A 15,948-nucleotide genomic window follows, 5' to 3' on the forward strand; every position below is an offset into this window, starting at 1 on the left:
CAGCGTGATCCTCCCGGGTAATTCTCTCCATAATGCTCTGCCTCATAGAAAAGATGCTGTGTGCATATGCAGATCGATATGAAACAATTGATTTCTGGTCTCCATAAGAAGCCAAACAATTGCATGTTGCCGACAATTTTAGGAAGATAAAGAAGAAAGAGAGAAGAGAGAGAAAGAAAGAAAGAGATGGCACAAGTAGGAAAGAAAGAAAGAGAGAGAGGGAGAGAGGGTGTGCACATGGTATGACACTTTTGAAAAGCATGCGGACCCCAAGTCTATCTTTTGCAGAGAAGTATATGTTTGCAGTACATACCATATACTTTTATGGTAGTCAAGAATATTATATGTTTCTTTTTAATGTATGTTCCGGGCATGCAATATACTTTATTGTAGTTGAGAATATTATACTTCATTTACTAAAAACTCCCCCTTTCTCTTTCAATGCAATCAAACCTTTGAGAACAGAGCCACTGGTGCTCTGTATAACTGCAAAACTATGGTGCATTTGTTGTTTTCTTCGGTTAAGGAGCTGGTTCTCCTGCTTCAAAATTGACCACAGAAAACTTTTTTTTTTTTTCTAGAAAGAGAAAGCCCATGAGCTTTCCAAAATTGACCTGTCAATGTGACCTTGGTGAGTGGGCTGAGAAAGTCTACCATGACCCACGAGGTTTGGTTTGCTTTCTATCATAGCAGTTATCTTCAACAACAAAAGTCCCGATCTTTTCCTCGCCAAATCTAACTAATCCTCCAGCTGGTTATCTTTTCCCCTTCTTCTTCTCCTCTCCTGTAGTTGTACATCTCAGAAATTAAGAAGACACAATAAAATATGTAAAAGTTATTGACTATATGTGGGAAAGAACTCAAAACGCAGTATTTTGGGTTTTCAACATCTCATTCTCTTTATTCTCTGTGCAAAAAGAAGTCATCGCAGGATGGCAGCGTTGTTGATAACACCTAGCACAGAAGCACCGATAAGAGTATTTCTTACAGAGCCTCCATGAGAGCACACTTGTTTGCTGCTGAGCCCATGCCACCTACTGTTACTGTACTGTAGCGCAAATGTCCATGTCTGTTTTCCATTTCATTGTCAATTTTCTACCACCACAATGACAAAGAAGCTTTGACACTTAGTAAATTTGGCAGAAAAAGAGGTAAGTCTGATATCTTGGAAAGATTTAAGACACTTGGGGAGTCATGTGATAATGAAAAATGCATGACGTTAAAATTTTTTTTTGACCTTTTTAGCGAAAGGAAAAGGAGAGAAGAACAGAAGGAATCCCTTCCCTGTCCATCGATGAAACATGAAAGGTCCCAATTACCATTTCATTAATATTGTGGACCACCTTTCTGCTACTTGAGAAAAATGCCAACTTGCAAATTTCCCTTTTCCTGAACAAAACAAGTCTTCCTTGTCAAATTTATTCATGCTGTTCCAAGCGGCTATGCTTCCAAGGGTACTGTCTCGTACTAAGCAGAGGGTCCACTCCCCACACCAATTTCTCCGATGTGGAATCCAAGGATACCCAAGTAAATTAACAGATGAAACAGAAAACATAAGAAATTTTTGATGCTGCAGCAAAAGTTTTTTTTTTTCCTAATCAAAAAGTTGAAAACTTATTAAAATCCAAAAAGTTTCCCTCCAATCTTGAAAACATCATTATTCTATTGCGTAACCACCGCCAAGCTCCGGTAACTCATAAAAAGTAAATGAACAAACGAGTAATCCAAGGATGAGAACCCTCTAACCCACCAAATTCCGTTGCGCATTATAAAAACCTAGAAGGGAACCTGGAATTTTATCATCAGAGTGCTTATGCCAAAGAGAAAAGAGCCAGTGACGGTGGAGCAGCAACACTGGTAGTAGTGGCAAGATCAGAAGGCAGGGAGCTTTAAGGCTCTCTGTCTTTTTCCACCACTTCAGAGAAAGAAAGAAAGGAGCCAGTTCCCTTCATAGGAGTTGCAACTCAGATTCAACAATGCTATTCCCAACAAGAATATGTTGCTTTAATCTTTCCTTCGTCTCTCTCTCTTTGTTGCTCTTGTTAACTTTGGTGGGCAATGTACTTTCTGGTGTGACCTATGACCGCAAGGCCATCGTCATCAATGGGCAGAGAAGAATTCTTATCTCTGGTTCTATTCACTACCCCAGAAGCACCCCCGAGGTACCAATCTTATTTTTCGTTGAAACTTTTTTGCTTTAATATTTTGCCATATTTATCCTTTTTGTTATTTTTCTTAGTGTTTTGTGGCCTTCTTTGGATTTTATAGATGTGGGAAGATCTAATTCAGAAGGCAAAAGATGGAGGCCTTGATGTTATACAGACTTATGTGTTCTGGAACGTGCATGAGCCTTCTCCTGGAAATGTATGTGGGTTCTCTTTCTTTCATCCCATCCTTTTCCCTTTTTTTTTCCTCTTTAGCTCTATGTTCTTTGGTTTTCCATGTTGGCATTTATTTTGTTTCCAGTTTGACGGATTTTCTGCTCGAGTGGAGTGTAGCTAGTGTGCGTTATACAAACGGTTCATATTTCAAGCTCCTCTTATCCTGGGGATTGTTACATTTTTTTTTCCACTTTTCATGCATTTTTTTAGTTTCGTTTCTCAAACAATTGATCCTACGGCTAATCTCTGAAGCTGTTGCCTAACAAACCTGTTTCCAATTGTCCTCCTCCTATGAATATGTAGTTATTGAAACGCTTTGATTTGCTGGATGGCTTTTTAGCACGCTAGATTTGTCTGTGCTTTCAGTTCGAACGTGTTCTGTGGATTAATTTGGTCTGCATTTTCCGCTATCTGGACGTCTGACACTATGGTAAAACATTTTCAGTATAATTTCGAAGGAAGGTTCGATCTTGTTCGGTTTATTAAGACCGTCCAGCGAGCTGGTCTTTTCGTTCATTTGCGAATTGGGCCCTATGTCTGCGCAGAATGGAATTTTGGGTATCTTTCTCTTGCACTTAAATCTCTGGTTTGGTTCGTTTGCTCTTCTGGCTTCTGGTTATTTATGTGGTTTCTGTACCTTGTGGCAGGGGACTTCCTGTTTGGTTAAAGTATGTTCCTGGAATCAGTTTCAGAACAGATAATGGTCCTTTCAAGGTCTTTACTCCATTGACAATCTTTAGTATAGATTTTGGTGTTGCTTTAGCATCCTTATTTATAATAATCGATGAGTCCCTCACATAGAGAGCCTTTCTCTTCTTGTTTCTTGCAAGACGCTTCATTCATGGTTTTTCTGTTGGATGCAGATGGCAATGCAGAAGTTCACGGAGCAAATTGTGTCAATGATGAAGAGTGAAAAGCTCTTTGAATCTCAAGGAGGGCCTATCATCTTGTCTCAGGTACTAATCTTTAAGTTTTTCCCTCTTCCACTATTTCCCGTTATGTTTAGCTCATTTGTCAATTTGTTGCAATATTGGTTTGATTGAGAAACTAACATGCACAAGGTTTCGTTTGGTTCTTGCAGATTGAGAACGAGTATGGTTTAGAGGCCAAGGCACTAGGGCCTGCAGGTCATGCATATATGACATGGGCTGCAAACATGGCAGTGGGGACAGAAACAGGTGTTCCGTGGGTGATGTGCAAAGAAGATGATGCCCCTGATCCTGTGGTAAAAAATTAGCACCTTTTTCATGATTTGATGTTCTTTGCTCAATCCTCAATATACTATTTTATATATGCTTTTAGTATGATATTTTTCAGTCTGCTGCATGACTTCAAATTCTTTGAGATGCTGAGTATGTTTCATGACTAATCTTATCACAGATCAATACATGCAATGGTTTCTATTGTGATTACTTTTCTCCCAACAAACCTTATAAGCCTACAATGTGGACGGAGGCATGGAGTGGCTGGTAATTTTGCTATTTATATGTTATAGCTCAAAATCTTGTTTTTTAGGTGAATTGATCTCCTATAAAGAAGTTAAACGAAAGTTTATTTGGTGATGGTGTTTCTCACTCCATTATAGTATTACCAATTATTGTGACTCAATTTCTTCTTGCTCGGTTATATTGCAGGTTTACAGAGTTTGGTGGTACACTTCGTGAAAGGCCAGTAGAAGACTTAGCATTTGCAGTTGCTCGTTTCATCCAAAAGGGTGGTTCCTTTGTTAACTATTACATGGTAATTTCTCAGAGAATATGGACTTGTTATGTGCTTTTTATGTTTATAAACTATAGTCTATATTGGAGTAAACGGAATTTAAACTGCAGTATCATGGAGGAACAAATTTTGGGCGAACTGCTGGAGGGCCTTTTATCACAACGAGCTATGACTATGATGCCCCAATTGATGAATATGGTAACATGCCTGATCCACATTTGGCCATGTAGGAAGTTCAGTTTTTATTTTTTAGTTTAACTTTTCTGCATATCGTCATATTTGGTCATGCCTGAGTTGACATCATTCAAATGCTGAATGTTGGTGAATCCTTTCTTAGCTTCTATGGAGCTATAGAAATTTAAGTTTTATCTAAAAAATATTATTAAAAATGTGCCCAACTTTTAATGACATAGAAAAAGCGGACTCCAATTTTCAATCAATTACCTTTCCATGTTATAGCCAACTTTTACATGGGCGATGTCAAGTTTGATATTGAAAAGAACTAAGGATCTAAATGGTTCTTAGGTTCCTGAAATTCTAATCTATGTTTGCCATCTCCCTTTTAGTTTCTAACAGCTTCTCTGGCAGGTATGATCAGGCAACCAAAGTGGGGGCATCTCAAAGAGCTGCACAGGGCAATTAAACTCTGTGAGCATGCCTTAGTTTCTGCGGATCCAATTGTGACTAATCTAGGAAATTTCCAGCAGGTCTATTATCATTTAGCTTTCTAAGCCTCTGCTTATGTATATAAGCTCCTTAGGAGCTCATCTGTTCAATGAACTGAAGTAGATTTGTTGACACTGCAGGCTCATGTCTTCTCTTCAGAATCAGGTGGATGTGCAGCCTTCCTGACAAATACTGATCCAAAACTTACTGCAAGAGTGTTTTTCAACAATATGCACTATTATCTACCTCCTTGGTCAACCAGCATCCTTCCAGACTGCAGAAACGTAGTATTTAACACAGCCAAAGTGAGTCGAAGACAAGTTTCATTATAGAATCCTTTAATGAATCATTTTTGTTGCGACCTAAATGAATCTTGGCAAAATCAGGCTGTGGAGACTCTCCATGTGTTGAACAGTTATAATCAGATATGATGTTCATAGAACTTTTGCTAAACACTAGCTGCTAATGGATGTTAATCACAGGTAGGAGTACAGACATCAAAGACGCAAATGTCCCTAGGCAGTAGCCGATCTCTTTCTTGGGAGACATATGATGAAAATATCAACTCCTATGAAGATAACTCAATGACAATGGTTGGATTGTTGGAGCAAATAAATGTCACTAGAGATACCACTGATTACCTGTGGTACAAGACAAGGCAAGCAACTTAGCTGCAGACTTTAGGATTCATCCCCTCTCCCATTTCTCATATAATTCATTTATCATTGTCTCTGTTCCAGTATCTATATTGATCATTCTGAAGCTTTTCTGCGGAATGGCCAACATCCTGTTCTTTATGTTCACTCAGCAGGGCATGCCTTGCATGTTTTTGTGAATGGGCAGCTTGCAGGTACTTTATCTTCTTTCAACCTTTTTTGCTTCTACCAGTAATTTTCCTAAGAGAAACTAATAGGAGATTTCCCCATCTGAGTTCTTGTTCTCTTTCTTGATCTCAGGAACTGCATATGGAAATGGTGAAAATCGCCAATTTACTTTTACTGGTAATGTAAACCTGCGAGCTGGAGAAAATATCATTGCCCTCCTAAGTGTAGCTGTTGGTTTGCCGGTTAGTTTTTTAACATATTCTTATTATTCTATTTTGATCCTAGCTCATAATTTTCAGCAGAAAAATGTCACTTTCATTCTCAAGGCATTACTTTTCTGACAAGCTCCCTTTTCTGGAATTTTCTTGTCTGAAGAACATCGGCATGCATTATGAATCTTGGAACACAGGCGTTCTTGGTCCAGTTGTGCTCAAGGGTCTTAACAAAGGAAACTGGGATTTGACCTGGCAGAAATGGACTTACCAGGTGCATACTTTGACTTTGAATTGGAATAGACTGGAAGAATTAAAACATCTCTACCTGAGATACTTATCAACATAGTCTTCAGGTTTACACGTTACTGTTGTTCCTTGTTGATGGAACTGAAACTTAATGCATTAAATTCTCTCTTTAGGTTTTTGATGAGATGATAAGAAATCTCTCAACTTGTCCAAATAGCAGTTAATTTGTGGAGTACATTAAAATTTTCGAAAACGATTAACTTCCATAAATATAACTTCTTTTATGCAGGTTGGTTTGAAGGGAGAAAATTTGAATCTGCACTCTCTGGAAGGGGTTTCTTCTGTGGAATGGGCACAAGGGTCACTATTTTCAAGGAAAACTCAACCACTAACTTGGTACAAGGTAATAACCAGGGAAGGTGACCATGCACTTGTATAGTCCTGGAAAAATTATTTATTGATTCCTTACTGTGGGTTCATTGTTAGGCCTATTTTGATGCACCTTCTGGTAGAGATCCACTAGCTTTGGACATGGGCAGCATGAAAAAGGGCCAAGTATGGATTAATGGACAAAGCATTGGAAGATACTGGCCAGCAAATATTGCACAGGGTGACTGTGGCGAATGCAGATATACTGGGACTTTCCGACAGCAAAAATGCCAAAGTGGCTGTGGACTACCCACTCAACGCTGGTGAGTAACTTTAACTTTAACAGGATCATATGCTTTGATTGTTAAATATTTTTGAATAACTGATTTGTGGAATTAGACCTCATCTCTATGGTGTTTATGGCATCATATCTTTGATTTACTGATGCACCTGGGGTTTACACAATGACAATAACTGCTATAAAGTGCAGTGATGCCCTTGCAACAGGTTTTGACTATATTTTATTAATTACCCATTATATTAGTCATCCTTTTGGAAGTTCTAATATTTCTTAAGATGTGTCTCTTCTTCCATTAGCATCATGGATGTTGGTAGACAACAGTCTGGGCATCTACCTTCTTTCAAAAGTGTCCTAAAAATTCTTGATTTTGAGATTGAAATATAAGATAGCTTCTGACAGAGAAAATAATCAAACTCTGCTCCCAGATGCTGATTTGACAGGGTATTTGGAAAGAAAAAATAACTGAGCTAGTTTTGGGTTTTCTCTTTTGATGTTGACTGTGAACTGGGGAGAGTAGTCAGAATACATAGTCTCACTGTAGTCCATCATTGTGCAATTAAACTACTCTTCTAGTAGATTGGATTTTGGTCACCTCTTTCGTTATCTCAGAATTTGTTCAAACAGTTGAGTGCAATATGCAGGTACCATGTGCCCCGTTCATGGGTGCGCCCAACAGGCAACCTCCTTGTAGTATTTGAAGAGATAGGAGGTGATGCATCTGGGATATCCCTAGTTACAAGATCTCTGGCAAGTGTCTGTGCAGATGTCTCCGAATTTCATCCTTATTTGAGGAACTGGCACCTTGAAAATTATGGCAAGACAGAAGTGCTACAACAGCCTAAGATCCATATTCACTGTGAAGAAGGACAAACCATAACAGCAATAAAATTTGCAAGCTTTGGTACTCCACTTGGTTCATGTGGTGATTTCCAGTTGGGAGCTTGCCATGCTCCAGATTCACATTCAATCCTTGAAAAGGTATGGATTTGTTCTTGGAAACCTTGGACAATGTGTTAGCATATTCTAACATTTCTTGTTGCTCTCAAAGTCTTAGTTGAAAAGTGGAACATAAAAATTGGCTGCTCAGTGCAGGCGTCTGTGATGGGGCTGAGTTTTGTCAAGTCCATGGTTGATTTAGCCTCATTTCGAGGTGTTTCAGGACAATTTGAGTTGTATATTAAATGAGTCTCCCCTCTGCAAGTAATCAGAAGACTTGCCTAGTTGCTTAATGCCTTTATGAGTAGTCATGCTTTTCATTGGTCTCTGATGGTTTTTTTCATATTCTTCGTGACTTTCCAAGAAAAGGTTTTTACATTTCACGATGATTGTAATTTCAAGTTTCTTATTTACTTTTTCACTCCTTGTGCTTTCAGAGTTGCATAGGACAACAGAGATGCTCGGTCGCCGTATCAAACACTGAATTTGGTGGAGACCCATGTCCCAATATATTGAAAAGAGTAGCTGTGGAAGCCATATGTGGTTATACCTAAACAAATCTGCGAAGGCACTTATCATAGATGTGAAATTCCTCATATATCAAATGTTTTTCTGCTTTGTAATCTAAAAAGTTGAAAGGAAAAAAAGGGCACATAATAGTGTGGCAAAGAAGGTGATTTTATGGGTGGTTGTAGATTGTTCATAGTAGTGTTTCATTGGTACATGTAATTCTTATGGGGTCTTAATTGTGGCTCTCCATGTATTGGATGTCAGGTTTCGGTCCTTGCCTTAACCGATATTTCCCATTTGAAAAATGGAAATGAAAGCAACAAGCTCATTTGCTTTATTTTCAAATGCTCTCTCTCTCTCTCTCCCTCCCTGTAACCACTCCTTTCTGTTTGTCCATAAGTAGCCTTTAAGCTTTACGTGCGTGCAGGCGTGTGTTTTATGTGAATATGTGCATGTGTGCGCTTCTTGTTGTATGGTATGTACTAACTTCTAGTGAATTATTATGGAATGCATGTGCTAAGACTAGGTGGTTGCACATGGAAGCTTGTTTGGCATTGTATACTTGCATAGTTGCATTCTCCAAGGGATCTCACATGGCCTCAACAACATGCAATTCATAAGCAGGTATAGCCATGCCCGTGACTGCCTTCTCTCTCTCGCTCGACTTACGCCCGTGAGTGCCTTCTTGCTATCTCTTGTTTTATAGTATTTTTTGTTGCTTTTCTTACCCATCATGTGACTCTCTCTCTCTCTCTATATATATATATATATATAGAAAATCGTTTTTTCACCATTTTTTTCTTTTTACCCCCCTCTCCAGTCCCCAAGAAACTAATTTGACTCTCATCCTTTATATGAGCTGCACCTCTCCCTCAATATCTCTCTCTCTCTTGCAGTAGGGTTTGAGGAGTTTTGGCCACATTTATGAACTTTCGTTTTGTTAAATAGCTACCGGCTGCATTCTTCTCCAATCTAATAAAGCTACTATATAGATCGGGTGAGAGGGAATATCTTTTGACAAAGTAGCATCCTTTCCACTGGTTCTGATATACTTACACATCTTTATTGAGGAATTGGATTCTGCCGTCACCATATTAATATCTATGGTGGGATCGGCGCCCACTAAAATCTGACTCCTGTTATCTTTCTTTGCTTTCTTTTTCCTTTCATGACAGAAAAAGTTTCCAAAACGAGGCGGCCATTACATGGATCCTTTCTTGCATGGGAGAACCATGAGTGAGTCGCAACAACCAATATGTTGGCAACCCCATGAAAAGGTTTATAGGCTGCAGAACGGAAAAAATTAAGCTTGGTTTTCTCTCTATCTCTAACCTTATGCGATGAACAACTCTCACATATTTTGTACCTTTTGGCTTCTATAGTGAACTCTTATAGATTTTGTGCCTTACTATCGAATGCCTCCAACAACAATGCATGCAAATAGTTTTAATTTTGAACAAAAAAGTTTAAGCCGTAGCACAGCTGGTTTAGTTGGCAGTTTGGTGAAAGTTTAGTTGTCATTTTGACGATGGATGCACGATACTTTAGTTGATGGATGTCTCTCCTCACTCATATCTCGAAACAGCGTTGGATTTTGGAGGTAGAAAAAATAGGGAGACTTCGGTCTCTTTTGAGTATCTGTCTAATAAAAATGAAAAAAGAAAGGAAATCGTATCAAATCCAAATTATTTGTGTGCCCATAAGCACATCTCTCTGCCTTTTCTGCTACAAATACTTGACAACAATTTTCGGATTTCACTTGTCACTTTGGGTTTATTGTCTCTTTATTTGTGCATATATATAGTATTTCTAAGAAATCCTTGAGAAGGATGACCGATGGATCCAAGTGGCGTGGATTTTGCTAACTACAAAAGCAAAATTGAAGTTAACAAGATGGAGAACCTAAAAAACAATATTCTTCTCAAGCCACACGCAACCTATCTTCACCTTTTTTGCTGAAAAACGAATATTTGAAATCTTAAGAGTGCTAAACTTTTCTCTTTGAATACTTTCAATAATGTTCCTCATGTTACGACCACTAATGCAAAATGTGCTCATTTTATTGGCTTTTGCGACATCGGATGAAAGGGTCTGGTAGTTAACAAAAGACAACTAGATCAAAATTAGCTATTAATGAAATGGAAAAAAATATTTGTCCTCACAATAAATAAAAGTTTTTTTTTTCATTTTAAGAAGTTAAAAAATTATTTGTCTACATTCGTCTGATATTCAGAAGGCTTGCATGGTTCATGTGTTTCGGCGATTAAACAAGGCCCTGAAGTAGGTTGGCTTGAGCTAGCAAAAAAAATCTGTTAGGTATTTCCTTTTTTCATAAGTATATTGAAAAAAAATCTAATTTTTAAGTTGATGAAAATTCACTTCAAACCTTTATTTGATAATTTTATGAAAAATGCAAATTTCATTAAAAATTAGAAAATTGTTATATTACAAGTGAAAGATGATCAAAAAGTGAAAATTTCCCCGGTTTGAAAAAGTGGAAGGTCGATATGAGGCTGGGTTTCGTCCCGTGTTAGGTGACTGATGAGGATACCCGCATTCCTCCATTTCACCATATGGACATTTTCATCTAAAGGTTATTTGTCCCGTTTAATTCGAACGGTTGCTGAAACCTCATAGAGAGAGAAGGTGCCATTGCCTGTTCGGACAGTCCTGTTGAGAGAGAGAGAGAGATGGCAGAGGAAGGAGTTGTGATCAGCTGCCACAGCGTCGACGCGTGGACGGCACATCTACAGAGGGGAATCGATAACAAAAAACTGGTAACGATGTTTTCTTCCTCTACGTTCCTGCGTTGGTGTCTCTTCTGTTGTTTGAGCCGCTTTATGCAATTTGCAACGAGTTTTTGCCCTTCAATTCTATATACCCATTTGACAGAATTCTGCTAATTGATTCGTATAAAAGCTGTCTGAACTTGGTATCGGCGGTTTTGCCGCTCCCAATCTCTTCTTTTCACATGTCGTTGCGCTTCAATTGGAAACGAGTTTTAGGCTTCATTTTTCTTCCTGCGCCTGAATCATGGCCGTTCTTTTATTCTGTTGCATTGTGGTAGATTTTAGACCAAGAGGATGTTTTTTATTTTATTTTTACTGGTGCTGTACTTTATTGGAGCCAAAGATTGCTTCTCTTTTCTCTAGTAGGTTGTTCAAGGATGATGCCGTTGGGCCTTCGTTTCCCATCTTCTCTGCATACGTATGCAATTAAACTTAATTTACGCTGGATATGTTACAAAATTTGTTGGTAGTTTTGATTCTGAAGCTGTACTTGGTTATTGAAGGTGCGTTCTGAATTGGTTTATATTGCCATACAATTCTTGAATATTTAGGTCTGCCGTACAGTTTTTGAAGATTTAGAGCCATAGAATAAGTTCGCGAGAACTTGGCAGGAAGAGGAAGGAAGAGGGGAGGAGGCTTTGCTGTTAAATGTTTCCAGATTGTAAAATTCCACAAATTATCTAGGCCCGGTACATGTTGGTCAAGAGAAGTTAATTGAAGGTGACGCATAAGATGGTTCCGATGAGTGCTTGCAGATGAGTTCTTAATGAACAACTGATGTTAATAACCGGAGAAATAAATATCAATTATGTACATTCTAGTCTCATTTTTTATGGATGTAAAAGGTTAAGAAATGGATAATCAGATGCCTCGAATTCTTTGCAGCCAAAGAAACCAAAATTCTCATAACTATGTCATAACCGTTTTCATCTATTTTAGTGGTTAACTGTGTAGAATATTCAAGGTTAGACGGCGGTTTTCCTGTTGCTCATTTGTTATTTAGATATTTCATATTTGGCAATGTTAAGCCTTAAAGGGCTCTGAAGATAAGAAATCTTCATAATTGGGAGGAAATAGCACTCTGATTATGGAGAATCAAATTGCTTATCAATCAAACAGGTTTTTTTTCTCTTTTCAGCTCTGTGAAAACTGAAAAGGAAAAAGAAAGATGTTCGAGAATGTGGAAATGATTGCTGTTAACTATAATGGGAAAGAGGGGTAGATGGATAACATCATAAGTCGCAGTACTCTGAAGTAACATGATGAGGTAAAAGCGGGTGACTAGATTTCAGTGAGAAAAATGACCTAAATAACTGTGGAGACATATTGCAAGCAAGAGCTACATTTGAGAATGTCAAAACTGACAAGGTGATGGATGAATTCCCATGAATAATGGACAGGGCTGTAATTTTTTATCAAGGAAAGCACCTGGTAACATTTGTTTGAACTTTGAAGGGAGTATTTCATCACCTTTCCATTAGCAAGAATGACATACAATTTGTTGTATAGTCAGTACTCATGGCATTGGTTGATGGTCAACACTCATTTTGATGGACATACAATTTGTGGGAAAGTAATAATGACATACAATTGCAATGAGTTCTGACCTTTCAAGAAATTAGTCCTGTCCATCACCTTTTTGGATCCTGACTTTTCCATAATGAAACGGAAAGTCATTTTCTTTCAAGAAATTGCAACCTTTCCTTTCCATTCAGAAGCACTTTGAACGATTTGTCTGACCTTCTTTGGTATGGTGAGTACTAATGACATACAATTGTCATTAGTACTCACCATACCAAAAAAGGTCAGGATTCATGACAATGAGATGCCATTAACCATACCAATCAAGATGCCATTAGTGTCTAAAATCCATGTTGGTTGATGGTCAGCACTCATTTTGATGGACATACAATTTGTGGGAAAGTACTAATGACATTTTGTTGTACAGTGAGTACTAATGACATACAATTACAATGAGTGCATTTTGTCACCGTAGAAGATAACCAGGGCCAAATATTCCTTATTGGTTCATTCCCATCAACATTAGTTACAAGCCTTTGACGAAGGCATATGTGAGGTCTAAGGTTCATTTTTTATCGAACAGCAGGCGACCTGACCTCAATTCATGTGTAGGGTGGTAACTTTTCTTTTTGACTTCTTGTTTTCTGCATGTGCATTGGTTGATCTATGCATTTTATCTTGCCAAATATTTGATGTCTTGTTCCTTGTTCTATTTTCTTCATGAAAACTCAGAATTATTTGGTTATGTTCCTATTTTGAAATTCAAACGTGTTCTTTTGATTTTCGAATCAGCGAGTCCTTCGTCATGTCTGGAATTAGTTTGTTTTGATTGTCTAGTAGCTGCATGTTTGTCATTTTCCATGTTTGCCAATTTTTTAGATGTTTTTTGAATAGATTGTAGTTGATTTTACTGCGTCGTGGTGTGGACCCTGCCGCATGATTTCTCCTATGCTGACTGAATGGGCGAGAAGATTTCCTCAAGTCACCTTTCTTAAAGTCGACGTTGATGAGTTGGCAGTAAGTGCTCCTCCATGTTCTTCTTGTCATCTGATTCTTTACTGTCAAGTGTTATTCTTCAAATTATAAAGTCTAGTTTCCCAATGTAACCCTCGTGATCTATTTTCTTCTTCATTATGATAATTTTTTCTGGAAATTTCTTAAAGTTGTATATGCTTGTTGTAGTTCTGACAGGATTACTAATTACAGTACTTATATATATGCATGATTTCAGTCTGTAGCATCTGACTGGGCTATAGAAGCAATGCCAACTTTCATGTTCTTGAAAGAAGGGAATATAGTAGACAAGGTAGTTGGTGCAAGGAAAGAGGAGCTGCTGCAGAAGATCATGATGCACGTGGCAAAGATTTCAGCTCAGTAGTTCCTTTGTGTCTCTGCTTTGGTCTGTCGGATTGCTTGAAATAAAGAGTAGCATCTGCAATGTATCACGTATTTACACTGGCCGATTGACAACTGAGTGCCTACTTTGCAACTGAAAATGAAAATCTTGTTTAGTGAATAAAATAATAGTATTTGCTGATTTAGTTTATCTTGACAGTTCGCGTCTGGTCTTTCTGTTTCTGCGCGCACATGCACGTGGACATGATTGGCGCAGTTTTTGCATCCATTCTTAAGACAGCAATTTTATTACTAGAAGCAGAATATACACAATTAGTGCAGCTCCTCCATTGCCTTGGCCACAGGTAGATGAGTCATCATGGGAATGATTGGTCTGGAAGATGGAGAACCAGGGTTCATTGGAAAAGTAGAATAACCAGTCTTGAGTTTCTGCTAACGGATTTCAACAAGCTTTCTCAGTTTCCTAATGTGCATCGGCCAAATCCGGCTGGTCATTCATAAAATGGCTATTTTAGCCGACAAGTTCTCAGGCCTTCAACATCTGTAGATTCTCTACCAAGACCAGAACGTGGGGGAGGGGAGAGCACAACTCTCTCCCAAACTCCCATAGTCCCCCCCCTCCACAGCTGCATTATATCACAATCTTCTTCCTTATTCAAGAGTTACAAGCCACTCCAAACTTGCTAGTTGTCACCATTATTCAAAATTTACTACGTGATTCTGTCATGTAGTCATAAAAGTGCTTCTCCTCTTGGCATGCATGACAACGTTCACACTGCTGCGGTAGTTGTTTGATTCTTAGGTGCCATCTTTATGCAGAAGCAGATAGTGTCAACCATAATCTGCCTTTTCTGCCCATCCTGGTGTATGGAGCCTCACTGTTATGAAGCTTTTTTACACCCTCAGAAGCAAAAGCTGAGCTGTCTTTGAAATGGTCAACTGAAAGTCTGGAAGAAGAAAAGTTCTTCGTCTCAATTCTTTCGGCTTCAAAAAAATGTAGTTGGTTATATGTATTGTATGCTGACTTTGAGGTCTTACTTCAAGCGAACAAACAAGAATTCCTCCACCAACTTTCACGCTTGGATCTCCTTTAAACAGTTATAGCGAAAAGAAGATCTCAGAAAAATTCGAACAATTGACTGTAAATGTGCCTTTTTCACATTAGTTTATAGTGCTCTTTATTGCTCTGTTTAGTTTGTTTTGGAATCTCTAGTATCTTTACTTACGATTATAATGATGGACACATTTCGATGCACTTTTTTTTTTTAACAGGGTGGGATCAACTGGAAGAAAGAACAATCTGTCAAATTTGGTGAACTTGGTTTTGGGTGCAAATTTTGATGAAATAACAACAAATAGGCCATTTTTTTCCAACCAATCTTTAATTTTTTGTTAGAAAATCCACCAAAACACCCTCAAATTATAATGGAATAACAACGTCAATTTTGCTTTCTTTCATTTAACCGCTTAAATTACATTAAAAACAAGAAGTTAGACAAAAAGAAATCAAAATTTGAGTCTGTTTTTGTTGTTTAATCAAAAGTTCAACATGCTATTTTAAGTTCATTAAAAAAAAAAAGCATAGTTGACGGTTGCAAGCGGTCTATATCCGGTGTGAAGATTTTGTCAGTTTCTGTTGTACTAGATTCGGTTCTGTCCAATAATCTGCTGTTCCAGATCCAATCTGTTTTCAACGCCAATTCGGCAAATGCTTGGTCACTTGTGGTTCGGACGCTATATCCGATGATTAAATAGTATTATATAATCAAATTAGTACTGGATTTTTTTCCCATGCTTCCAATTGAAAAAAGAAATCAGTCTCGTGAAAGGAACCGTGGATCTAAATCCATTTCTAATTCCAGTCTCATTGCGGATTTCCAAACTCTAAACCATTAGGACGATAGGACGGTAAGAAGTTGGGTAGGAACTTTGGCTCTTTTCTAAATGAAATATTGCCGGCCGGAAAACAGATAAAGGTTGTTGCAGTTTCAGTTAGATCCAATTGTTCCGATATTTGAATTCGAGTATCGGATTCACTAAATCCAGATATCCAATCATTTATCGAGAAAAAAGAAGAGCTGTTTAACGTTGGCAACTTCACTTCACATATGTGGG

General features: G+C 38.1%; 2 protein-coding genes across 2 annotated transcripts; both read left to right on the forward strand.

Moving 5' to 3' along the window:
* Nucleotides 1-1,785: 1,785 nt before the first annotated feature.
* LOC116246001 (beta-galactosidase 5-like) lies at nt 1,786-8,512 on the forward strand. Its single transcript, XM_031617667.2, has 19 exons — nt 1,786-2,162; nt 2,269-2,364; nt 2,827-2,939; nt 3,029-3,095; nt 3,245-3,337; nt 3,463-3,606; nt 3,762-3,850; nt 4,016-4,121; nt 4,211-4,298; nt 4,689-4,807; nt 4,907-5,071; nt 5,249-5,424; nt 5,507-5,616; nt 5,723-5,832; nt 5,966-6,076; nt 6,341-6,454; nt 6,538-6,743; nt 7,363-7,699; nt 8,095-8,512. Exons 1-19 carry the CDS (start codon nt 1,977-1,979, stop codon nt 8,209-8,211), a joined length of 2,547 nt encoding a protein of 848 aa, XP_031473527.1. The 5' UTR covers nt 1,786-1,976; the 3' UTR covers nt 8,212-8,512.
* Nucleotides 8,513-10,693: 2,181 nt separating this feature from the next.
* LOC116246002 (thioredoxin H-type 2-like) lies at nt 10,694-14,018 on the forward strand. Its single transcript, XM_031617668.2, has 3 exons — nt 10,694-10,944; nt 13,372-13,494; nt 13,709-14,018. The coding sequence occupies exons 1-3, from the start codon at nt 10,858-10,860 to the stop codon at nt 13,853-13,855; spliced, it is 357 nt and encodes a 118-aa protein (XP_031473528.1). The 5' UTR covers nt 10,694-10,857; the 3' UTR covers nt 13,856-14,018.
* Nucleotides 14,019-15,948: the final 1,930 nt, after the last annotated feature.

This window comes from Nymphaea colorata, chromosome 1, assembly GCF_008831285.2.
Source record: "Nymphaea colorata isolate Beijing-Zhang1983 chromosome 1, ASM883128v2, whole genome shotgun sequence".
Taxonomy (NCBI): domain Eukaryota; kingdom Viridiplantae; phylum Streptophyta; class Magnoliopsida; order Nymphaeales; family Nymphaeaceae; genus Nymphaea; species Nymphaea colorata.

Coding starts and splice junctions, on each gene's coding strand:
- LOC116246001 (XM_031617667.2), top strand. CDS start 1,977: ATGCTATTCCCAACAAGAATATGTTGCTTTAATCTTTCCTTCGTCTCT. Junction 4,808..4,906: donor ATCTAGGAAATTTCCAGCAG/GTCTATTATCAT, acceptor TTGACACTGCAG/GCTCATGTCTTCTCTTCAGA. Junction 7,700..8,094: donor CACATTCAATCCTTGAAAAG/GTATGGATTTGT, acceptor TTGTGCTTTCAG/AGTTGCATAGGACAACAGAG.
- LOC116246002 (XM_031617668.2), top strand. CDS start 10,858: ATGGCAGAGGAAGGAGTTGTGATCAGCTGCCACAGCGTCGACGCGTGG. Junction 10,945..13,371: donor GAATCGATAACAAAAAACTG/GTAACGATGTTT, acceptor TTTTTTGAATAG/ATTGTAGTTGATTTTACTGC. Junction 13,495..13,708: donor TCGACGTTGATGAGTTGGCA/GTAAGTGCTCCT, acceptor GCATGATTTCAG/TCTGTAGCATCTGACTGGGC.